Source organism: Drosophila melanogaster, chromosome 2L, assembly GCF_000001215.4.
Source record: "Drosophila melanogaster chromosome 2L".
NCBI classification, from domain to species: domain Eukaryota; kingdom Metazoa; phylum Arthropoda; class Insecta; order Diptera; family Drosophilidae; genus Drosophila; species Drosophila melanogaster.
In genome coordinates, this window is record NT_033779.5 from 2,266,830 (window position 1) to 2,291,672 (window position 24,843).

Sequence of the window (24,843 nt, forward strand, 5' to 3'; positions counted from 1 at the left end):
TTTGGCTTTAATATTAAAATTTCAACACCTGAGGGAATAAGCCGCATTTACCACTTAGTTTCCGCAGCCGTCACACAGGACTCTTTGTGCCATTGTACACCTCGTCGAATGGTTAAATGCGTTCAACTGTCAAAAAGCCGCAGACAAAAGTTCAATTTAATTACCACAAAAGAAAGTGGGACAACAAAAGGTGTGCAATTTCCATGGGAAACCCAAAACTTCGGATCGCACTGTCTGCCAATAAATCCTGCCGACTGCCAATGAGTTTTACAATGTAATTAAGCAGACAGGGTAACTTATTTCTGTCCCCCCACCCCGCACTACCACATCTTCTTACCCGTTAACCAGGGGTAAATGAGGTCAGGGGGGGAGGGGGCGTGGCAGCGGGAGACGGAGGCTGTGGGGCAGGAACCGAAAGTCGAAGGGCGAAGGAAGTTCCTCTCAGTGAAAGCTTTCTTCGTTATGCATTGTAATTTGCGTGTAATTTTCAAGGCGTTGGGCGAAACGTGGAAATGCTATTGCAACAACAGCGGCAATAATAATTGCAACTGCAACAACAGCAGCAGCAACCAACAACAGCAACAACAAGAACAGAAACACCAACAAGAGCAGCTGCTTAAAGGCAAAAGTCTCATTTATTTTAATGTGTCGACGCTGACGACGTGCAAATGTCTGCCAGTTTTCCAGCAGGTTTTTCCCTTCAGTTTTTCACTTCGCCAGCGAATATCCCATGTTCAAATTGCACACAGATGCAGCGGCCATTGTTTGTCAGTGTGTGTGTGTGTGCGCTCGTATGCGTGTTGTAATTATTAAGCTGACAATGCAGATGCTGCTCTTCCCGCTGATTTGAGTTGCAGGGTTGCAGTTAAGCCGATTTTAAACCAATCCAGGCTGAAATCAAAACTGTGTTTTTTTGTCTTGGATGGAGAGAAATAAGTAAAGTTTTAAGTATAAGTATAGTTTTATATTCATAAAATAGCTCCAGATTATAATTCTTACTGAAAGAAAATTAAATTTTAAGATGATCTTGAGTTAAGTTACCAGATATAGCAATGTATTTCTTAAATATCCTTTATCTATCTAGATGTTCGTTTTAAAATCCCCTCCTGATCGCCAGCTGCATCCCTGGCCTTAGTGGCTCTGGCCTCCGCTGTGGGTCAAACCCCTCATGACTCATGGCTGACAACGGTCATAACAATACCAATTTTAATGGCCAACACAATGAGGCTCATAACCATAAAAAATGCACAGCCATACAGCGAGAGCAGGAACCAAAATGAGAACAACGCGGGGAATCATGAGCATTTATTGGGCTTATGGGCCGTATTAATAATGTTCATCTGTGCCGCTCTCTCCCAGATCATAGAAAAAATGCAAATGAATTAAATTTCAATTTCGCAGCGAAACCAGCAAATAAAAAACGATGTGTGTGCGTTTTATGGTTGAGCGAAAACAATTTGACCAATTTTGTGCAGCACAAACTGTTGATTTTTTAAACGTATATTTTAAAGGTCGTTTTAAAATGCCTAGCCTATTCTGAAGAAATTCATTAGCTTAACAGTGGATTCAATCCACACTTTGAACATCGCGATATTGGCATAGACACTAGATTTATTGAGGACGTCGCAGGCACTTTGCCAGGAAAGGATTCCATACAGCCGATTATTGGCAACCAAAGGACCGCCGACGAATCCTTGACAGGCGTAGGGAATTTCTCCCGCAGGTGCTGCGCAGATCTCGCCCACACTCATAAGTCTGCCCTTCAGAGCAAGGTTTGTCGCGCACATCAATTGATCTTGGATTTTTACATCGACTCTCAGTAAAACTTCCGACGAAGGATTCATGGCAGAGAGTTGACCCCAACCCGAAACGGAGGCATTCGTTCCCGGCACTAATGGTATGGTGGCCAAGGGAATGGCCCGAATTCCGCCGTCCAAGTACAGCGGCGATCTCAGCTGGAGTATGGCCACATCACTGGGACGCAGGCCAAGTACTTGCAGCCTCATCTTCTCGACCTTCAGCACAGTGCCACCGGCGTTTTCCTGGGCAGACCCCACTCGCACCGAGATGAATTCCAATCTGGCCTTTCTCACACACTCGGCAATGGTCAGGATGATATCTTCGCTGTATATCACTCCTCCGCAGTGATGTTTGTCGTTTATTTGAACGGAAGCCTGCCAGGGAGCTTGTTCAATGCCAATCGATTTGAAATCTGCTGCTATTTGAGCAATGGAAACTAATAGAAGAATGCCTTTGAGCAGCATTTTGAAGAAATACTTTCTACAACCACCGCGTAGAGATCACAGACTACTAACAAAATGCATTTTGCTTTATCTTATATAGAGTAATTTTGATATTTTTGTTTAGTCACGCTTTCGTTTTACATACGACTTTAGATTTACTGATTCAAATTTTAGAGCATGATTGTGGAGGCAGATAAATTCGTAGTCAGGTTGGCATAGTAATTGGTTATATCATTTAAATTAACATATTTTTTTGCTGCGGTGTTATAAATACTTTTTTCATAGCAAATTGGCTGTTCAAATATAGCTGTGAGAGTTGCAGCCATTAATTTCCCAGAGAAATGCTTTTCTTTCGCCATTTCTTGGGAACCTCTTACAGTAATTACGATTATCAAGCATACTCAGTGGTGACCAGTGAAAATAAATTATTTACAAAAGTGGTGAGCAAAGTTTATCTTTCGGGCGACAGACAACAGTTGCCATTTGGCTGTTGATTTTTATGAAAGAATTATGGCCACGCCGTGGGGGTGAAAAGCCGAACTAAATGGCTTCCTGTGGCTGCAGTTTTTCCGCCTTCCGCTACCCGCTTTCCCTGGGAAACCTGCTGTGCAAGACGTATACATATATTTCGCAAATTGTAATTTAAGGCCTTCTGGAGCGAAGCCAAGTAATAATTTGTGTTGCAATTGTGCATCTCTCGTCCTGGCAACGGATTTCGCATTTTGAATTGTGAAATGGAAATGGCGGAATTGATGCGCTCCGCTGCACTGAGCCCGGTTCTTATCCTTAGCAGGAGCTCAGCTGAGAGGAGCTGGCATTGTTATCGTATACCAAGTATATTTTCCGCGCTCCTCCATTTCCTCCATTTTCCCCAGTGGCGGCATATCAATGCGACTGCTTGAGAATAGCATTTTATTGCTTCAAACAACATGGAAAGTCAAGTGTTGCAGTCCCCTTATTTTTTGTGCTTTTCCGCATCCGTTCTGGGTATTTTTCTCGCTTGGCGAAATCGGTTCGGCGCAATAAATTCTATTAAAATGCAATTTGAAGGCTCTGTGATTTTAAATAATGCCAAGAGCAGCCATCGGGTTAATGCAGACAGGCGGCATCCTTGGCGCTTCGTTATCCTGGCAATCGTTTCCATTCCCTTTATTCTTTTTTTCATCCCTTCCAACTGGAGATTTATGCAATCTCCTGCTGTTGTTTGTTCGCCGGATATTCGAAGTATTTATGGTGTGCCCGGAGGCTCCTTAGCTAATTGGGTTGTCAATTTAATCGGAAGTTGTTGGGGCTTATCCTCGTGGATTTGCCCAACTTTTGGCCGCAAAGTGGGCTCTCTCCTTGTGTAAATACTTGAATGTGTATGGGCAAAAACCACAGGCAAAAGAAATTGCAATTTAATTAATGCCAAGTGAGAGAGAAGATTAAAATAGTTGAAATGTCATTAGCACAGAATCCGAAAGGGATGCTAGGAGGCGAGGGATCAGGCTCTGGGCCAAAAGGCATCGTGGGGTCAATGTGTTGACCACACAATCGTGTGGTCACGTGATGACTTTTTGGCGCTGCTCTTGTGGTCATCATTTTTAGCCACGAAAAAAAAGCGAGGAGATGGAGCAAGGAAACCGCAGGCAATTCGCTGACTCCGGGGATTGTCTCCGGCTTCTGTTTGCGCTCCTGCTCTTTAAGTTGTGCCGGAGATCGTGTTAAAAATTCATTAGGAGTTTTAATTAAAATTCTCTCTGTGGACCACAAAGGCGCTTTCAACACTTAGCGTTCTGACAGCCCACAAAAGAAGTTTGCGGCGGAAACCTCGAAAATAAAAATGAGCTCGGAACTTTTTTTTTTTCGGCCAGCCATTGCCCTCTCGGGCTCATAATTTTCCAGGACCCAAATGTGTGGGAAAAACTCGGGGAAATGTGTGAAAAGCAGGACGAGGACAGCCTCCATATGTGACCGTCGGCACTTTACATGCATGACTACGTGTCCTTTTAATATCCTGCACACAGGCGCCGCTTCACAACTTCCGCTGGCAAATAAATAAATAAAATAATAAATAATAAACAAATAATAAACAAGGCAAATAAATATTTTTTATTTTTGTTGTGCCTTTTGTGCACTAATATAAGTTGATTTGATGCTTGTTTGCATGCCTTTTAATTACTCAAACATTTGTTATTTAATATGAAATATTTAAATACAATACATATTTAATTATGATTTTGATACCTTGAAGCTAAACTACTTTTAGTTGGCATTATGTTCGTTATTTCTAGGTTGTCTGCCCATCTCTTTTATTGATCAAGTCAACAAAGTTTGTGAAATAATTTCAAACTGGAAAATTATTAACCAGTCTCATTTTGCATAATACAGGCTGTCAATTTTCGTTATTACGGCAGAGGTTACTCTTTAGAATCCTGATGCTTCGGTCATCATCATTCAGTGTCATCAATAATTTGATACAACACCAATTAGCTGGCTCTAATAACACATTTAGCATTTTCGTGTTTTTCATGTTATTTGAATATTTTTATCCATGTAATGGAATTCTCTAGTGAATGGCGATGGCCACGCGTCATTTGACGCATTATTGTGACACCCTGGCCTCGATTTCGAGTGGGCGTGCCCATTGACAATGCGATGCTCATCGCATAATCATAATTAGTTTTGCATAATTTGACCCACTGACTGGTGTTTCGGCTGTGAAATTTTCGTCGAGTCCCCCAACGATATTCAATTACAAACGTTGCCCAATGTGCTAAACATTTCGAATGTCTGGCCGAAATTAATTTGTTTGTGTAACTGGGCAAACTAACACTAGTCCTGCTGCTGCTCCTGCATCCTGTTGTGTCCTGTGTCCTATGTCCTGTTCCCTTGGAGGTGGAGGTGTGCAAACAAATTGCGTACGTGTACGGGCGTCTAGGTCCTTTTGGTCCTTTGGTAATTGTAATGCGAGCAAATAAACGAGCGAGTGCCACACGAATATTCATACAGCAATGGCGGCGCACACATATGCACAACGGACATTTGTACTCACACACATAGACAGGGGCAAATGGAGATGGAGTGAAAGGCAAATGCCGACAGGACAAATGCTTGATGTGGGTGCCTTGTTATTGTCATACTCTCGAACAGCACAAGTTTTTAATTTCAATTTTTCCGCTCGCACTACCGCCACTTTCAGTTCCATTGTCCGAAACAAGTTGTGTTACAAATTTGAATTTATGTCCTGCCAACACATGCGATATCCTGCTGTGGTCACCTCCATTCAGGCGAGGTCTCCATTTCATTTTCGTGCAGATCGCACCAACTTTTGCCAGCCACATTAGCTACATATGACACCTTAAAGTGTTTACCTTCTCTGGGATCGCCGTGCTATCCGGGGGGAATTTCTTGATTGGATCCGGGTGTGGAAGGACGACAAGGACTTGCTAAAATTGAATTCAAAAAGTTATGAATAGTTAATAACTGCGGAGAGCAGGAGGATGTTATGGGAATGTGTACGGAGGCAAGTGGCAAAGGGGACAGTAAGACATTGTAACTGAGTGAAAGTTTCCGGTGAATCGTTTTGGAATATTTAAATTGCTTCTTGATATCAAAGGTGAAACGTGTAATCAAATATGCCTGCCTGCTGTTTAAGTTGCGTAATCGCATATATGTCGTTTCAATGGCAAAGTGATTAAGACTTTATGGTGGTGCCCCCCCTTAATTGTTTTAAAAACGAGTCCTTTGGAATCGCAGACATTAAATCTCAACTAAAACAATGGCGATGCTCCCTGCATATCGCCTGTCACATCGATGTTTAACTGGCAGTGCCCAGGGCTGCGTTATAGTGACCAGACTGGGCCGAACCCTGACCCGAATCTATCCAATCCTTTGTTCCGACATCGGCTGAATTATTAATCAACAATAGGAGCGCGCAGAACAATGCCGGTGGAACCTAACACTTTCCCTCTGTCAAATTCGGGCTCGACATGTGCGGAATCGAATATATATGCACATATATATATAAATATATATCCCCATGTACCCCGATACCTGACTGCTGTCAATGCAATCCACATTTACCAGAGCCTTTTTCATTAGAGCAATTTTCGTTAATTACTGCTGACTAAGGATGGGAAAGCGGAGGAAAACACTTTGTTGCCATGTCCGTAAAGTGTCTGTTTCAACTTTGGGGAACCGAATAATGCAGAGCGAGAAATCACAATGCGAATGGGCACTATTTAGTTTGAAAACTGTGTCAAGAAACTTATGCTTTATATACAGCTACTTAATTACTATCCCCAGGGTGAGTTCATTTGGTTTTGTTGTACTCAAAGTTCGTTGATACTTTTCTCTCAGTGCATCAGTCTTTTCAGCTGCAACTCCTGTCAATCGATGTTGCAGTTGCCGGACCTCGATTTCATTTCGGTTTCGCTTTTGTTTTCCTTTTCGGCATCGGTTTGCCATCTCTGACCTATAAATCATCTAATGGCCGGGACAGGTTGGGTTTTTGTGGTGTTTTCGGGCTGCGGATCAGGATGGGAGATGCTGGGGCTTGGCTATAGGGCATGGGCATGGGAATATTGCAGCTCCAACCGACCCCGCACATGTGTCAATATTTGTGCGAAATGCGGCCGCAGTCTCATCGACACAAACACTCTTCATCATCCACATTCGGTTTTGGTTTTTGTGGGTTTTAGTTTGTTGCTCTGCGAGTTGCAGCAGCTTTGTTGTTCATTTTGGCACACGCTTTTAGTTGTTTAAATTTAAGTTACTGGACAGCACACACACACACACACACACACATAAAAGAAAGTAAGAAATAGAGCAGAATGAAAGCCAGAGGTCAGAAATCACATTGAATATTTTAGCTATTATCAGCTGGTAGTCGACTTAATTTCCGTTTGTATTTTCATTGCCCGACTCGAAAGTTCGCAGCTTACATTTGTGACGAGATGGACATCTGTTTTGCACTTCATTTGTTATGGAATTGAATTTCTTGAGGTTTTCTCCGCCGGCTCCTTCTGCTTTTCGTTCTGCGTTTTTATTCTGCACAACGTGGCGTATGGGCAACTTATTTGCCATCTGTCGTGGCTGGCTTGAGAAATGAAATGAAATCAAATGCAGTCGACTGAAAAATTGGAAGGAAGAGTTTTGAAAGAACTTCTTTTTCTGTGCTCTTTGCTCAAACTTTCGATTGGAGCAACCTTTGAGTGGTGTAAAACATTTACCCAGCTATCAATTCGATTCAATAAAACAAAACGAAATATGTATTTGCAAATATAACCAGAAAATATGATGTAATTTGTTTGTTTTAAGCAAGTTTTAATTTGTTTTGGCACTTGAGAAAAAAAATACTTAATGTTTGGCTTTCAAATATAAATGGCAAAAAACCATTTTCATTTGGCAATTCCATTACAAACTCCAGAGTTTGGCAAATGTATTTCTTGCTTTCTGGACCAAAACAGAGGCAACAATTAAAAGGCAAATCTGCAATTGCTTAAACTTTAAACCCTGTGACCACAATCCAGGACAATGGATGGCAAAAAGAGCCCAGTGGAAGCAAACCGCAGAAGGCAGAGGGGAAAAATCTAAGAGCATTTCAGCCGCAAGCTGCCGCAGGTCCCAGAATAGTCATAAATTTCGAGCGTTTTTAACAAGGAGCAGACGGCAAATGGGAAATGTAAAGGGCAAGCGTTAAAAAGACACAGAAAAAATTGAAGCCCAGTAGAGGAAGTATCTGCAGAATAAGTGGAACAACGCCTAAGGCGTTTGCTTTAATTTACTTTTTTCGCCGTTTTCGGTTTCTTGCTCCATCATCTTAATGATACTTTAAAAACGCCCGCAAAAGTGTAAATCATGTGCGCGCACAAAGTGCAGCCGGAAATGTAAATAGTTAATGGCCATTGAAGGCCATAAATGACCAGTGCGAAAGTTGACGCAAATATATTGTTTTTAATATGGCAGCAACTGCAGCTTGCCGCGGAAATCGTGGCAAAATGGAACACCCTCGTCCTGCATTTCATATTGCTAAAGCGCGAACATTAAGTGGCAGTGTCGTCCTTTCGCCGAAAGACAGAGCGGGACAGGAAGGAAGTTAATGCAGGGCATTTGCCCCAGGACGCGTGAGTGTGGGTGAGCGTGAGCGTATGCGTGTGTGTGTGTGTGGGAGCTCAACATTAAAACTGGAGAGGAATATATAATTAAATGGTGAATATCGAATGGGAAATGCTCTGGATGAGCTGAACGGCATTAATGGTGATGAATTTTAAACAAAAATTTTAAAATATTTTCTTTTCTTCTTTAAGATTTCCCACTTGCTTTAGTTTTCTATATATCTTTCGTGAAGATTGACTTTCAAGGATTCCTTTCAGTTTCCCACCTTCTCGTGGCTGACCAATGCAATACCCTTTCGCGGATAGGGTACCAAACCGCTGCTCATCATCGCTAGCATCCGGACTACGCACGTAGTCCCGACCAGGAAACCCATACACTCCGAAAACTAAACAAGAGGGGGCAGCGGAAAGTTGGGGGAAGTGGGTGCATGGGTTTTGGGCGAAACAGCACGGGCATTAAGCACGTCGGCAACATAAATATTTTAATTTTGCTAAAAATTTGTGCTGAAAAGTCGGTTTTTTGCATTAGAAAGTGCGAGGCAGGGACTTCCCCGTCAGACACACACAGCCGCATACTGACACCCAAGCACACACTAACACACAAACACACACACACACTGGCACGGCATAAACTAAACAAAATGGCGTCGACGAAAGGATGCGCCACGCAGCCGAGATGCTCGCTGTTGTTTGCCTTGTTTTTCCGGTGCTCTGCTGTAATGATAAGCGCTGTTAGTGTTTCACTTTAATAGGCAAAATTATGTGGCCACACAAACCCACACCACACACACACACCCACCCACACACATACAGACATAGAGACAAAAGACTTTGACTCAAACACGGCTCAAAGGCATAAATTATTGCGGTTAACTGGCTTCGCTGGATCCGGCGAATGGAGCACCGAAAGCGTTGTCAAAGCCCGGCTGGTTGACTCCTTTTAGCCAATAGTGTTCCAGATTTTGCTCCTGTTGAGTTGGTTAGTTACGGCATAATAAAAGAAATAGCTGAAAAGTGTGGAACATCTCCATTTTTGTTGAATTTTTGCACAGTTTTAATTCTGCTCCTCTTTTTGTTTCAAACGGCTGCAAAAGTTGGTCGAGATTTATGCAAAGAGTTTGAGCTTGTTTGGCTTGCCTGGCGATTTCTAGGCAATTTCGTTTGAACATCGATGATTAATGGCAAATTTTCGAATATAGTTTATCCACGAATCGTGGGAGCCTGCAAAAGAAATTGAATTTAGGATATATAATTAAATTTGTGTTATGATTTATGGGGTTAAATTGGGGTTCACTTACTGTAAAGTTCAAGACTACAATGTGTGCTTTAAAAATATATATATATTTTTTTTGATTGCTTGTGTCTTGTGGCATGTGCATGTACAGCTTTTACCTTAATTACTTTTTAATATTAAATTGTGTAAATACCTTAAGTCCTAAGCCATTCATCAACTTAATTAAGTGGCGATTGAGTGGCCGAGTAAATAGCTTGCATACCAAAAATATTTGAAACCAAAGGCTCAGCTAAAGTTTATTAAGGCTGCTTGTGGTTTTATTACATGCATTTTAATTGGGCCCTAATGAAATGCCCTGCAAATATTTGCGCAAATTGCAGTTTACGAAAAAGTTGGCAATTTGAATTTTCGAATTTGCTGTTAATTGAACACTCGAGCTTGGCTTGTTTGCACTACGCATTTGTTGGTCCTGCAGACAGGCCAACAACAGGCAAATAAGTGTGTAAACATGTGCTGGCCCACAAGCAAACATGGACAAATGAATGGTTAAATGTGTCACTAATTACGAAATGGCCGGCAATCAATCAGCGGCGGTGGGAAAAAGTCCTGGGCAAATGGCCGATTGGGGGACACTTAATGGCGTTTAATATTCAGAAAAGGTTCTCAGCATCTCGGACGGCTGTATAATGTACTCAATTAAAATGCGAGCAAGACAAAGTATCCGTTTACCCAGACACTCTATCTGCGACAATTTATGTGACACCACGGCGTATACTTAGTGTGACAAATGGCCAGCAAAGCGCGGGTGTTCCAGTTTAGTGGGACATTTATATGTACCATTCGCTCAGCTGGTTGACAATTAGATGCTTATACGGATAAAAAATGACGTTTAGACCCGCCATTGGAATCGAATATTTCTATTTAAACTAATGGCAGTACTCATAATGGTCTTATGTACCAGAAGTCATTAGCCTGTGGATGACAAATAATTATTCTATTTTCCACACCTTGTCATCTGTCATTGTCTGGCATATGAATTACTGATGCCTTTAATTATAGAATGTCGTTGAATTATGTTGAGCTTTTCATGGGTAATTTGCAATACATTCGCAGTGAATTATGCGCAAACCAAAAAGACGAAAACAATACACCACAACATATGCCCCGCCGAAATGAAATGGAGTCAATTTTGCAAATCGAAAATCACTGGCAGGCATCAACATCACATGTCTGCCTGAATGGCTTGACAAATGTTTGGATTGAATACAAAATATTCGTAGACAACGGACGTCAGATATCGGGGCTGAGTTGCACTTGAGCTGCATGTCTGGCTAAAAACCTAAAGGATGCAGCTCAGCACCGACTTCTCGATACACGTCTGTCAATCTGCTCTCCAAGTCGAGTGTTTGGCTGTCTGTCATTCAATGATTGACGTGTGCGGGGCGTGTCAATAAACCGACAAGTCAAGTGCCGCAAAATTGAAAAGAACCAACTCAAAAATGCCAGGCAATCGGTAGTAAGAAGGAGTGGTCTGGGCCGACAAGTCAAAGGCTGGTAATCCTTTTAACATTTATGTGCAAACTAATTTTCTTGCTAGCTTTTCATTTATATGCATCAGAGTAGTGCTGCAAATTAACATCCAATCATGTTCAACCAATTTTCTTGATGATATTCATCACTTTAATTTGTGAGTAATTGAGAGACATAAATTTTATTATATTTGTTGCACAATTTCACGTTTTCGGCTCCGAGTTGTTTGTGCTTTGCTTGCCTCTCCGCTGACGTTGTTTAAAAATACATGGCGTATACGTAATGTGGCATACGAGCTGTAGTTATTTGACCCCGGGACAGTTTCAGTTGCCTTTTTTAATGCCAGTGCAAAATGACAAAAGTGCTCAAAATTGTTTATTATAATTAAGTGAGAAGCAGAAAAAACGTTCGCGTGGACCGAATGCAATTAATTAAAGGGAGCCACTTGCTGATGGATGGGAAACCACGGCGTATGTGTAATTTAAAATTAATTTTCGCTAAATGAGACCCAACCCTTCAAATGACTGATGGTGCTGGGTGCATGCCACATGCAATCGCTGTGCCACATTGCGTGTGGTGGAGAAACCTTGAAATGCATTTAAAATTCTTGCCACCTCTTCGCGTTCGTATTTTGACACGAATTTTTAATTGTTTCCCATCGATGGGGGAGTGGGAAATTGGCACATTCGGCGGGCATTTTGCACTCTGCGGTTTTCTAAATAACTAAATATCATTGTCCCGCAGCCGCATTTGTTGGGGTTTTGGTTCAAGTGGGTCTCATTGAGCCACTTCTATGGCTGCCGCACCACCATCGCCCCAGCATGTGTCCCACATTCTGTGGCTCTTCTGGCCCCACTGCAGTGGGGGCAAAGTTTCCAGATATTATCGCTGACCATTGCCCGGTCATCCGGTCTCTGACCAGTTTTCACTTTCCCTTTTTCCCTGGCAGCTATCCCAGTCCACCCGTGCCTCTAGACATGGTTCTCTGCGGAATGTTGATTTATATTTATATTTGCTTATATTTGCCAAGTGTATCTCGGTACGGCTCTAAAGTGGGTTTTGAGGTTGCCATGGGCCATAAATTGAATTATGGCTCACCGAATGGATATGCCGCGAGCGCAAATTGTCATCAATAAAGTTCAGTACATTAAGTGCAGTAATATTAACTTATGTTATCCGCATTTTTGATTATTGAACCCCACCAAACACTAACACAATATATGGAAAGTAAATAGAGAGTAAAAGAGCAGCATTCGTTCCTTTTCTATTTGATTTTGCAAGTTAACAAAACCCTCGGTATCAACTCGCACAAGTGCCCTGTGCAAAAATAGAAAGTACATAAATATTTAAATAAATCAATCAGACAAATGAAAGCTCTTGTAAATATTTGTAGTCTGCCTTCGAGGACCCCACTCACACACATGCACGCCCACTTAAATTTATACAAAAACAATCAATTGGCAGCTCAAATCACACACACACAAACACACGCTCTTTTGTTTCTCTTTTGAATGGGCTATAAACGCCGGCTAAAGAAGCGCATAAAAAAACCCCACCAAAATGCTTGAAATGTAAGATAAACAAACCGGCAAAAAGATTCACCAACGCACACAAACGCAATGCGCACACGTACACGTACACGTACTTTCACTCGCACACTAATAATAAAAGAGAGTTTTCCAGCTGAACGCAAACTCACCAAATTTCCCACGCAAAGAGCGAGGTGAATACTAAGAGAGGGAAGTTTTCGCTTCGTGTGAACTTAGAGCATATCTAATAATTTTAGAATGAAAAACAAAAGAATGAAAGTATTTTCAAGTATATATTGTTGCTAATTATGATTACATTTGTTCACATTTTTATTTAGAGCTCTTTAAAATAAAATACTGTTTAGTGTTACTGCCACAGCTGTGGCATATTCTGGCTTTCGTTGTGCCACTTGTGTTTTGGAGCACGCATTGCTGCAGAACCAACAAAAAATGTAGCACACTTTTGGGGGCGAAAAACAAATGGTTTACTAAAATGGCTTTATAGGTGCTCTTGACGACAAGCCGAAGGTAGAAAAACTAAAACAAGAAAAACAGGCACCGCAAACAGGGAAAACAAAGCATAATAAATTGGGTTTTCTTGCTGGCGTGGCTGCTGCACTTAATAATTATAATTTATGCAAGAGTCAACAATTGTGGGCGACCAAAAACGATGCCGCACAAAAGGTGCACTTTCCGCACTCGGGAAGTGTACAAACTTTCGCCGAACACTAAATTTGCATAGTTTCGTTTCTTAATTGCCCCACAAATGGGCTTTCGTTAAGGATGAGTTATGATCCGAAAGGCCTTGCACTTGATAAGAAAATGTACGTGGCTGAAATGAAACATTTTAAGCATCATATTTCAAAGGGACATCACAAAATTAGATAAAAGAACGCCTATCTTTTCACCATATTTTATTGCTTGTGAGGACGTGATGAAGTGTGTCTGCAATTGTCATGCAACTGATAGCCGGACTTTCGAGCAGGCTCACCCATTAACATGTTGTTGGGCCTTTTTGCGAGTTTCGGCGCGAAGTTAGCGGGTCTCGAATTGATGTGCTCCAATAAATTTCAGCAGGCATCGGAGTCAACGAGGTGTGCGTCGATGATGGTGATGTTGATGGTGGTGGTGGTGGTGGTGGGGATCCTCTGGATCCCGGACTCCTTCTGTCCGCCCCTGAATGCTGTATGGGAACCGAAACCGCAGCTTCCCACCCTTTTTGAAGTCCGCAAACCCAGTTGACACATGTTGCAGTTAACATGGCAAGTGGATGTGGCAAGTCCTGTATCCCGTGTGGAGGAGGCTTCAAATGCCAGTTCAGTGGACTCTGTTTGCGGTGCAAAGTGATTTGCCATTATAGCAACACCCACTCACCCAGGGCCTGACCCACTGACACCAACGGTACTACTGGCACCACTGGCACCGCTAACACCATCGACATACCACTTTCCCGCCCCTCGGGACCACTGTCTTTGGCACTTTGATCATTTGCCATTTGCCTGTTTGCGTTTTAATTAACTTACACCGGCTTAATGAACTTTCCAGGCCTCCACACCGAAACTCAATGCGAAAGAGGCTGCTGGCTGCTTATTAGCTCTTGACACGGTCCCATGGCCATCCAATTGTGCTCCGGATATTTACTGGGCCATTCGCAGATGTAATTGTCGTTGCGGCCATTCGATCTGATGACCAACACCTTGGCCATAAGGCTTAGGGCACCTCGTAAGCTGCTTAACCGCTAAGCTCTTGATTCCCAAATGAAGTTGTTCATTCGGAGGATAGATGGGTATAATCGGGGTATTTTCAACATCTCCAGTTTGTATGAACTTAGCTCTAATTTGCCGTACTCGAGCATACTTGGTTCCTAGAAGGTTTCTACGAAAATAGCCACCTTATTCGATTCTTAAATGTAGTAACTTTCATTTAATATTAATGTTACCATAAGCAAAACATCAGTAACCTCCAAGTCACAAGCATTAGTGACTAACAAATAAATTAAAATGTCATTAAGCTCTGGCTACAATTTCTTAGCTCGCCAGTCCAGCCATTCCACAAACATAATTTTTTGTAATTGAGCCAGAAATCCAGGTTCTGCCATTAGCAGAAATTTTCTACAGAACAGGAATTCATAAAGGAAAACGAGGAAATGAAATAAACTTTTCATTAATTTCATCAATTGAATTTGTATGTTTCCGTTGGTGGAATTAATGGTTTCTCGTTGAATTTTGTCGTGGAAAATCGCCCGCCACTCAAGGGATGACATTTTACTTTCGACAGCTTTTCCTATTTGCACTTTGGCCCCCGGCGGGCTGTCAAATATTTGATTTGGCCTTGGTCTAAGCTCTTTCGAAGGCCGTTGGCCACTTGAAATGAAAAGCATTCGAATTGTACGGGCATTCGAGTGGAATTTTAAGATTAGTGGACTGAAGATGGACCCGCCTAATTGGGCAGCTCATTGAAGCCCCCAACTAACTGGACGCAGACGTGGCCATTGAACTTGAAGTTTACCCAACTTCCGGCAGAGGAGAACAGCTGCTGGCTGGCGAACTTTTCGCCCACTTACGTTCGAGTTTTAGCCCCATAAATTTCCATATTAGAGCTAGCAGGAAGCTGAACAAACATAGTTGATCCAATTAACTGGCTAAGAATCACTTAGGTCGAAAGTTTGGCCTGGACTTCACTCCACTTCACTTCACATCGCTTTGAGGCATCAAAGTTATCCCCTCAAACGGGTGCTCAATCCACTCTTCAAGTCTTCCGCAGGGGCGGATCCTTCTGCGAGTCCTGCCAGTCCTGGCACGCACACACATGTCCCCCGTTTCATTGTCCTGCGCTCGCCGCAGTGGAAGTGGGATTGCGGCCTTTTGACGAGACAATCTGTATTCATTGCCACTTTAATATTTAGCGATGCGTAAGCCGACGTCAGTCACTCCACTGTGAAGTGATTTTTTCCCTTCCTGCTCGCTTCGTACGCTTTTACTCCATTTTTTTTCCAGTGCTTTTAAGTGCAATAATTTGCATTGCAACTGACACGATATCACTGCGAAGTGCAGTGCTTCCCGCTGGCACTCACCGCCAATTGACGAAACAAACACGCTAGTTGAACATGGCAGAAAAAACCAGTGAATTTAAATTGCCAGAGTGATATTTGAATTAACACTTCCGAAAACGTACGGAATAATTGGCGCATTTTTATCATTTTCACAAAGAAATAACATACAATCGATTTTATGTCTGTTTGGTTCGCTGGCTGCGAAATAAATATAAATATGCTGGTCGTTTAATGTGTTTATTCGCAAAGTATAACATCCTTTTTATGCTTTAATTAAGCAAACATTTCATTTTGTTTTTCCGGATATATAGTACTAATTATTTAATTTCCATCATAAAACATATTTAATCTAGCTATTTTGCCTTCAAACTATGTACATTAGATTTTTACCATTGTGAAACGGTAACTCACTCTTTTTCTCTGTAAGAAATGTAAAAGTTGTGATCCCCAAATGTTACGAGTCCCCCTCCGTCCTTTTAATCCTTTGACAGGACACCCTTTTTCTTTGCGCTGCAACTCATTAAAAATGTTAAAGCGGCATCAACAAAGCCAAACAAACGGAAAAGGAGAAAAACGCGAGGAGGGCGCTGAAAAATCAGGGAAAGATGCCGCGGCAAATGGAGGAAAAGGAAAAATCCGCGAATGAGTCAAGGTGAACACACTCACTTTGGCCCAGAGATCCGTTTTGGCAGGCAAATGAAGCCGGGGTCCGGACCTCGGAAGATTCTCACACCCCCCAAATGCCTCATCCGCCCAACTTTCGTTTACACCCACATCCATCCACCTTACAGAATGCATTTCCTCTAGACTTTTGCCTCGTTTCCTTTGTTTATTTGCACAGTGCGTTTTCAGTTGACTGCATTGCTCGCAGTGGGTTCGCAAAGCGGGCAAAAGCGGGAAAAATCGGGGGAAAAGGCAATGGAAAATCGGGACTTGGTGGGGGAAAATGCAATAAGTCACCGATTGGCGACAGGCTGCACAAATGTGTGGCCTAGTGCGAAAAAAAATTGCGTACATAAAAATGGGTTACCAGTGCAAGGCTGCCCAAGGCATATTACGTATACGTACGTATACGTAATGCAGTTGCCCAGCGTAATGGAAAGCCATAAAAACGATTTATGGCAGTGGGAAAGAGTTGGCAACGGTGCAAGAGGGGTTAATCAAGGTCAAAATTCCCTGACACGACTTTAAAATCTTTCATTCTATTGGTTTTATTTTTATTCGATTTATTCAGGCTTCAGTGGAATGTGATTTACAGAACTAAGAGGTAAGATTTCTTGCAATTTATTTGCCAATAATTTAAGATATAAATCCAAAGTCCTAAACTACATTTGTCTTTTCTGTTTCTCAGTGTAGCTCCAGTTTGTCTCTCCTCCCCACAATTGATTGAGTTTGGGGATTTGTAGATATCATTAGCTGTCCCACATGACATTTGTGTACGTCCCAGTCTGATTTAGCCATTTATATTCACATTTCCAGACCCCCAGTCAACGAGATCTTTGGATTCAGGCGATGTTGGGTTGCAATTAATCGTTGAAAGGATTACACGCCCCCCAGAGGAACTCTCATCTGGCCACTTAAGTGATGCTAATTTATGGGCCCAGCACATCTTGTTTGCCCGTTGTCTCCGATGAATGAGCTCTTCCCCAGGGACTTTTCCACTGACTTTGCTCGTTTCGCACTCGGTTTGTCCGGTGTCGTTTTCACCAGGAGTTTTGTGGTAAGTTTTAAACCGAGATTAGGCGCCATTGTTGTCAGTTATGTCCATCGCTGTCTGCGGCTTGTTTGCATTTCACGGGGAAAATATTACCTGAAATATAAGATGGTTAAACAAGCGTGTCAATTCATTATGACCGTACAAAATTTCATTCCATAACTTAGAAACTTTTTTGATGTTATGGTTTCCAATAAGAAATATAAGTAAGCCCTTTAAGCTAACCCTTATTTTATCGTCATCATCCTCAGCATTATCTTTCTACCCCAATGAAAGGCATTGCAACGGGTCAAAGGACACTTTTGTGCCATTCATTTGCATCCTGCTTCCAGCCCATCAATTTCAACTGATTGTTATTGTTGTTATGGTTGCGACACCAAACTGCAACCGCATCCGAATCCAAACCGCCTAATCAACGTGTGACTGGCACACTAATGAACTACGGCCGCCAATTAGCCAATGGCCACCCCCACCGCCCATCAACCACCACCTGCTCTTTGACCCGCGATTGACCGCAGAAGATTGAGTGGCACTGACCTGTCCCACAGCTCGTTAGACCCATTGGTATATATTGAAGGCCCAGAAATGTCATCAGTCAAAGGATAGCGGAGCTCCTTTGTGAAGTCCTTGAAATGCTCCGTGCAGGAGGAGATTCTCGCAACAATGCCCCCGTTGTTATTGGTCAAACTATTCGCCTTGAATCCTGGGTGCTCAGTTCTGGCTGAGGTTATTTGGATGTTGAAAGAGCTGAACAGCACGAACTTGGTGTTTGTACTGTGATATACAAATTCATAATAAAATTTAAAAAAAATGGAAATCAATGTGTAACAAGTGTAACAATATGGCCACTAAGTAACCAAGGCAAATCCAAAGCGATTTTCCCCGGATTAAACGAGATACGCTAAGATTGCCTAGGTGCTGGCATAATCTAAGACAACATCGCAATGTTGATTGGATCCTGTTGGGTGTTGATCTTATTTGCACGAAGCTCCAATGGCATCTATAATGGAGTAGAGGCAAAGTTTGACTTCTGGACCTTTCTTGCCTCCGTGTGGGTAAGTGGATATCATGAGTGCGGCGGTGCTGTGATCGACAGCCGAATTGTCCTAACAGCCGCCCAGTGCGTCAAGAATAAGCCGGTGAAGAGAATCACAGTCCGTGTGGGAACGCCGGATATCTATAGAGGTGGTAGAATTATCAGGGTAACAGCGCTGGTGGTTCATGAAAATTATAAGAATTGGGACAACGATATCGCCCTCTTATGGCTAGAGAAGCCAGTGCTTTCCGTACGAGTGACCAAAATTCCACTGGCCACCAAAGAACCCTCTGAAAACGAATATCCCAGCAATGCGGGATGGGGCGAAAAACTACTCGAGTCCTACGTCGTGACTAGAAAACTGCAAAATGGCGTTACCAAAATCCGTCCCCGGAGCATGTGCGCTGAAGAACTTGTTGAACCGGTTGGCGAGGAACTTCTTTGCGCCTTTTACACCGAAAATGATATTTGTCCTGGCGATTATGGAGGTCCCTTGGTCCTGGCCAACAAAGTGGTTGGCATCGCAGTGCAAGGACACGGCTGCGGGTTTGCCGTTCTGCCATCACTTTACACGAACGTCTTCCACTACCTGGAATGGATAGAAGAGAATGCAGAGAAACTAATCAAAAATAAATAAAAAAAAAATTTTTTAGTTATATGGAAAAAGAATTGCATTTTTATTTCATTTCTGATGTCTAAACAAAATGGATAAGTTTTCATACCTATAATTTTAGGAATACAAAAGGTTACAAGTTTTTTTTACTTATTTAAGTGAAGGTAAATATTATATTTTAACAATACTTTTGTAAATATTTTTTTTAACTGTATATTTGATCCAGTTGTGGAAGAATGCAATATCTTCGTAGACGCCAGGATTTGTACCACAACCGTCTCCCCAGCTAACCATGCCTATGAGTTGCCTATGGCCGCCTTTCGTTGTTTCAATCAAAGGACCACCGGAATCACCTTGACAAGTATCCCATCTTTGTCCGTCGGCACAGATCATGTCGATAGTTATATTAACGTGCTTGTAAGCTTTCAGACAATCCGTTCTATTCAGAATGGCTACATGTACGCCTTGCAGTATTGGCCAAAGGAATGAAGAGTTCTCTCGTGTATATCCCCATCCGGAGGTCAAAACAATTGTACCAGCCACGGGAGTCTGTTCGGCTAGAGGAATTTTCTTTACAGTGCCACCAAGTCTGAGAGGTGCCTCCAAAATTAGCACAGCAATATCATACGGATTGTAAAGTTTAGGCACGTATTTTGGATGTGCAATTGTCTTTAGCACCTTTAACACCTGACCACCTTTGCTCCAATACGAAGATCCAGCGCGAACTGATAGATCCGTCACAGTTACATTAGAAAGGCAATGAGCGGCAGTCAAAATAGCTCGATCACTGTAGATGACTCCACCACAGCAATGTAACGAATTATTTTGCACCGACACTTGCCAAGGAACATATTCGATGGGGATGTATGAACCTCCGACAATCCGTTCCTCTGGCCCAGGAATTCGAGCAGCACAAGCCAGGCCAGCAATTGATACTAGTATAGATAGTAAAAGCCTTAAGCACATTATCGAGCTGTTTGACTTCTGTTCCCGATCTTTCAACTGAAAATCACGCCCGTCTTTTATAGGGCTACCCAAAAAAAAAAAGCCAGGCATATAAGTCAGTTAGTTTATGGAAAACTTATCTTTTTACTTAAAAGTTATTGGCAAGTGTGGTTATAACGCGAATACCATGCACCTACGTTTCGGTTATCTATTATATATTTTCAAAGTAATTCCCAGCTGCTGAGCTTCCAAAACACAATTCAATTTATTAAAAATGTATATCCGCGTTTTGGTTGTCCATCAACGTTTCAAACATAAGCCTTCGCTGCACAAATGCTGTCAGTACTACTAAAGTCAATGAACCAATGATCACTAGCTTGGATAGATGGCGGCTTCCCGTTGGTGTTTTCTGACTCGCAGGAGCTTCCAGCCTATATGCACTGTTTTCATAGAGCTGTCTCAGCTGCAGCTCGGTGTCCACAGAATTTTTGGTAAAGTCACACTGTGAATCCACGCCAGAACTGTCCAACGGAAAGGGCTGCGCCTCCAGTCGCACTAGTAAGGTGTTCGAGGAGATGTGTCTGTGGGAAACTTCGCGAAAAATCGACAAAATTGTTTGACCATTTTTGTGATCTCGAGGTTCGAACATGGATTTAATTACGAAGTGATGATTGTATCTCTCGTCCGCGTTGAAATCAAAGCTTTTAAGACTTACGATGATCTCGCTGGAGGAATATGGTCCTATCCTGCCGGTATTGGGATTCACTGTATAGTTAAGCCAGGCATTCGATGTGACCTACAAGAGTAGCTGCAAACAGTAGATGGATGGACATATACACGATGGATTGTTCATCTCACTTTGAAAAGAACATGCCTATCGTTGGGATTCAGCAAAGTCACCATCCTTCTTTGACGGTCATCATAGGGGGCATAGAAAGTCAGTATTTGAGGGCCCACACTAAGCAACTCCATTCTGTCCTCCAATTGATTTGTACTAGCGCCTCGTTCCCTTTTTCTATTTCTTTCTATTTCGAAGGCTACCAAAATGTGTCGGAAATATGCCAGGAATTGGAGTGTGTTTGACAGCATTTGCATATGCCACCCATCGATCCGGGTGCAGTTCATGTTTTCGCATTTATTGCCACCACCAGCCGCACCCGAATACTAGTGCTCCTATTTCCAATCTTCCCCACCGAATCGCTGACCACAGCTGGAGGCATCATCACGCATTAGCATTAGGCACTTTCCATGTTTTGGGGCAGCGCTTTGAAATTATTTGCAATCCATTGCACTTGTTCTGGGCGGCCAGCGTTTCCGATTCCGAATCCCACTACCAAATGGATGATGAACTCAGCTGTCCAGCTGCCTTTTTGGGTCATTCATTTCCCTGCAGAGTACTGGGTGTGGTGAACAATTAATGATGCCATATGTGGGGCACTCTGTATAAATAATGGCACTGAGGGCAGTTTCGATTGATTCACAGATGCCACTCTCCAGTTACATTTTATGAAATAATACCAGCAGAATAGGAAAGAAATCTACCTAATCTGATGATTACCCCTTATCATATATATATGTATATATGTATGTACCTTGCTGCTTATTTTTTCAGACCGCCTGAAAATATGCAATCCTTCTTTGGACTGCATAGCTTTGGAAACATTAAGGTTGCTCTCTTTGGGTTTTTAAACAAACATTTATTTGAAACACATTTTTCACCTGTCTAAATATGGTTTGTTTTCCGGGCTATTCTTCCATTTCCAGCTCCTCTGAATGACTCTCCTTTCCTTTTGATTTCCCCCAAGTTACCCATAGATAATGTCTTGAACCAGCTTCTTGTAGTCGACCAAGCCGTCTTTGTTGATCCTACCCTGGAGCAGCTCGTCCACTTCCATGCTGCCCATGCACTCCCCGGTCTTGGTTAGAATGCGCCGGAGTCTGATGGCGGGAATCCAACCGGACTTATCCGTATCAAAGACCCTTAGACTGGATACGAACTGGTCCGCCTCGATCTGTTTTTTCTTGGGAGACAACATGCCGCCGTGCTTGCCAAGACTGGAGTAGATGCCCATGACCTCATCGAAGCATATGCGCTGCATGGTGGAGGCCTCGTACTGGCGGACATGTTTGCTGACCATCGCCTCCGTGGGAGTGGCGCCCATCGCACGCAGACAGTGGCCCAGGTGCCGGATGGATATCTTATTGTCGCCGCGAGTGTCGTGCCCCAGAAAAATCGCATGCATCTCCATGATGCGGCTTTTCTCTGGCTTTGGGTTCGGAGGAGGAGCTGTCATGTCGCCTCGCCGCTTCTGATTGCAGTCCGGTGTGGTCGATGATGGACGGATTGATGACGGGTGGAGTTGATTGCCTTTCCTGGACATCATTGGATCGGTTGTACGAGTAACGTTCACGGTTTATGGATTACGGATTTCGGGATGGACGTGTGCAGCCAACAATCTATGTTATGTTTGCTGTTAAGTGACACACATGCTTTCGGGAAAATGGAAAACAATGATTGGAAGACACAGAAATATGATTACGCCGGACATGCTGACAGGTGAAAGACGACTGGCTTGATTCGGATTTAATTTACAATTGTCAAAAGGAAATTTTATAAAGAAAACATGATCCTAGGATCCAATCCAAGGTAATACAACTATAAATAAGAACAGGTTTATAAAAAAAATCAATTAACATCTCTAACAGTAAGGAAACAGGAAAAGCAGCTGCAGAAAATAGCTACATCGATGTAGATCATGGTAAAGTGCATTTAGTCATTAGGCTAATGAAGTTAAGGCTCTAGGATCGAGGTGAAAAATAACTTATCCACTTTTCTGCCCCCCTTTTGCGGTGTCTCGAATTGATGGCTGCGACAGTAGTGCTCTATATCCTGCCACAACTGTTCATGAAGTTATCTCGAGTGAATAGTTTCGTCCTGCACCGGTGGATAGATGGATTGGCATCGATGTCCTGGCCTCCCGAGAGGCGCCCGTGTGACTTTACCAAGTTATCTGCTTGGTTTTTGCCTCGCCCACTGCTCATAATGCACTTTGCATGTAAAATATTTAATTAAATGAAAAATAGCAAAGCCCAGAGGAGGAACCTCCACTTCGGTGGCCGTGGCATCCGTATCCCTACATGCTCGCATCCTGGCGAGGCCGCAAAAAAGTTTATTTGTTTCGTGGCTGCCTCAGTCAGTCTTCATTTATTGTAAATGAGTTTGCCCGGACAGGATGCCGGGTTTCGTGGGGTAAAGGATCCATGCATATCGTATATGTATGCATGCGGGCCAAAGGATGCATATCGAATAAGAGTGCTCCGCACGCAAGTGACATTCCAATTCAATTGCGATTCCCAATGCAAATAATTTGCAACTGAATGCTATTAATGACGAAATGCTGGTGTGCGAAATCGAGACTATGCCGAGTATTTTAATAACATTTACTGAACACTCTGCCTGAAAATAATTGCCAGCGGAATGAGCTTGGGCCTGGAATATTGTGCTCTAGTCGCACGGGCTCTGGATCACCATGATGAAGTAATCTTCCTGCGGGCACAGCATCACCTCATTCTGCTCAGTCCGCAGCCGCAGGAAGGTGAATTCGTTGGTGGCGTCCAGATCCAGGACCACCTGGCGAGCCTTCTCCCGCACCGTTTGCATCAGTGCCGCGTAGTGGAGTGTCAGAGTGTAGTCCAGGGTCGTTTTGATCGGAATGCCGTCGTTGTCCACCACAACTATGCCGGTGACGTTCTTCATGGACTGAAAGCGCTTCAATAGTTCCTCCACTTCGGCGGACATCCTTGCGTCTATTCGATTACCTTATTAGAGAAATTTCGATGCAAAGAAGGTGTTCGTTCTGCTACTACAATACAACCATACATGCAAATGAATGAAAGCTCCGGGCATACTTGAAGTAACTCACTCACTTCACTAAATATATTTTCAAATTTAATCAGACTACTCGTTAGCATAGTTCACAATAGTTTAATACTAAGAAATATTCCCCATATTACAACTAACTTTGCATATTTCCATTTGATATCCGTATAATTGAGGCTGCTTTGTCATCTGTCGGGTTCATTTCATTTGCCAGTTTAACGAGTCGATACAAGTTTTATGATGTTCGGCATAATCCGGGAGATTCTGGCGCTGTTGTGTCCGTAAATAAGCATTCAAGTTGGCAACAATGCCGGATGTCGGACTGCAAAAGTTTCGCTTTTGTGGATGGCAGAAGTACGGAAAATTAATTGAATGCTGTTGATGCTGCCAGTGCCCCTGCCTTGGCTCCTGATCCGGATTCCGATTCCGATTCTGTTCCTGTTCTGGCTCCTGCTCTCCGGACCACTCGAAATGCAGATGCAGATGAAATGTTTGCATCAAGTTCGAGGCGGTGCGGAAATTATGCCACTCTTCCGGTTCGTCCAGACTACGCCAGACAAAAGCCGGACTACTGAGGACTACGGAATGCAATGCGGACTCCGGCCGGAGTTGTTATGAAAAAGAGTGCAAAATTGTTCACTTTTTAAATTAATTAAAAGTCTTAAAACTCATAATGAAATTACTCAAACGGGCAGAGGGCAGGCGGACATACAGATACGTAAAAGGATTTGGCCAGTGTATATGCAAATTGCTGGCCAGACTTGGGGGAAATTAAACTTCTTATTCGACTTTTGGCCGGCAAGGAAATTCATTTGGTAATTAAATCAATGTCCATGTGAAAAACCTCAAATGCAATTTGTCATGCAATGCCGGAGAATTGAAAATGCGGAAAATGCGCTTCTAACTGCGTTAAATGGGGCTGGAAATGGGCGGGAAAATGTGAAGACCGACTATGCATTTTATTGCATA

At 42.8% G+C, this 24,843-nt stretch overlaps 6 protein-coding genes and 2 long non-coding RNA genes across 13 annotated transcripts; 1 reads left to right on the forward strand and 7 right to left on the reverse strand.

The window, feature by feature from the left end:
* Nucleotides 1-1,276: 1,276 nt before the first annotated feature.
* Nucleotides 1,277-2,311, reverse strand: CG17242 (uncharacterized protein). Of its 2 annotated transcripts, none has more exons than NM_001272992.2 (1): nt 1,277-2,311. In NM_001272992.2, the coding sequence occupies exon 1, from the start codon at nt 2,262-2,264 to the stop codon at nt 1,527-1,529; it is 738 nt and encodes a 245-aa protein (NP_001259921.1). In that variant the 5' UTR covers nt 2,265-2,311; the 3' UTR covers nt 1,277-1,526. The 2 variants fall into 2 exon arrangements, with proteins under 2 accessions (NP_001259921.1, NP_722787.1); NM_164472.3 differs by having other exon boundaries at nt 1,470-2,311.
* Nucleotides 2,312-4,489: 2,178 nt separating this feature from the next.
* On the reverse strand, nt 4,490-12,885 carry lncRNA:CR43753 (long non-coding RNA:CR43753). Of its 3 annotated transcripts, none has more exons than NR_073698.1 (2): nt 12,801-12,885; nt 4,490-5,671 (listed from the first exon to the last, which is right to left on the reverse strand). It is a non-coding gene; the product is annotated as a long non-coding RNA:CR43753 (long non-coding RNA). The 3 variants fall into 3 exon arrangements; NR_073699.1 differs by lacking the exon at nt 4,490-5,671 and adding an exon at nt 9,089-9,562; NR_073700.1 differs by lacking the exon at nt 4,490-5,671 and adding an exon at nt 11,289-12,422.
* Nucleotides 12,886-16,875: 3,990 nt separating this feature from the next.
* lncRNA:CR43754 (long non-coding RNA:CR43754) lies at nt 16,876-18,174 on the reverse strand. 2 transcript variants are annotated; one of them, NR_073702.2, is made up of 2 exons: nt 17,666-18,174; nt 16,876-17,496 (listed from the first exon to the last, which is right to left on the reverse strand). It is a non-coding gene; the product is annotated as a long non-coding RNA:CR43754 (long non-coding RNA). The 2 variants fall into 2 exon arrangements; NR_073701.1 differs by having other exon boundaries at nt 16,956-17,496; nt 17,938-18,174.
* A 159-nt stretch (nt 18,175-18,333) lies between these two features.
* CG4271 (uncharacterized protein) lies at nt 18,334-19,097 on the forward strand. The gene has a single exon (NM_134821.3). The coding sequence runs from the start codon at nt 18,345-18,347 to the stop codon at nt 19,071-19,073; it is 729 nt and encodes a 242-aa protein (NP_608665.1). The 5' UTR covers nt 18,334-18,344; the 3' UTR covers nt 19,074-19,097.
* Nucleotides 19,096-20,044, reverse strand: CG31681 (uncharacterized protein). Its single transcript, NM_164473.2, has one exon. The coding sequence runs from the start codon at nt 20,013-20,015 to the stop codon at nt 19,221-19,223; it is 795 nt and encodes a 264-aa protein (NP_722789.1). The 5' UTR covers nt 20,016-20,044; the 3' UTR covers nt 19,096-19,220.
* Nucleotides 20,045-20,195: 151 nt separating this feature from the next.
* CG42658 (uncharacterized protein) lies at nt 20,196-21,078 on the reverse strand. The gene is made up of 2 exons (NM_001414100.1): nt 20,853-21,078; nt 20,196-20,790 (listed from the first exon to the last, which is right to left on the reverse strand). The coding sequence occupies exons 1-2, from the start codon at nt 20,964-20,966 to the stop codon at nt 20,263-20,265; spliced, it is 642 nt and encodes a 213-aa protein (NP_001400992.1). The 5' UTR covers nt 20,967-21,078; the 3' UTR covers nt 20,196-20,262.
* Nucleotides 21,079-21,673: 595 nt separating this feature from the next.
* On the reverse strand, nt 21,674-22,587 carry CG17237 (uncharacterized protein). The gene has a single exon (NM_134822.3). It carries the CDS (start codon nt 22,376-22,378, stop codon nt 21,800-21,802), a length of 579 nt encoding a protein of 192 aa, NP_608666.1. The 5' UTR covers nt 22,379-22,587; the 3' UTR covers nt 21,674-21,799.
* Nucleotides 22,588-23,394: 807 nt separating this feature from the next.
* On the reverse strand, nt 23,395-23,909 carry robl22E. 2 transcript variants are annotated; one of them, NM_001272993.1, is made up of 2 exons: nt 23,875-23,909; nt 23,395-23,813 (listed from the first exon to the last, which is right to left on the reverse strand). In NM_001272993.1, exon 2 carries the CDS (start codon nt 23,791-23,793, stop codon nt 23,500-23,502), a length of 294 nt encoding a protein of 97 aa, NP_001259922.1. In that variant the 5' UTR covers nt 23,794-23,813; nt 23,875-23,909; the 3' UTR covers nt 23,395-23,499. The 2 variants fall into 2 exon arrangements, with proteins under 2 accessions (NP_001259922.1, NP_608667.1); NM_134823.3 differs by lacking the exon at nt 23,875-23,909 and having other exon boundaries at nt 23,395-23,869.
* Between the last annotated feature and the right edge of the window lie 934 nt (nt 23,910-24,843).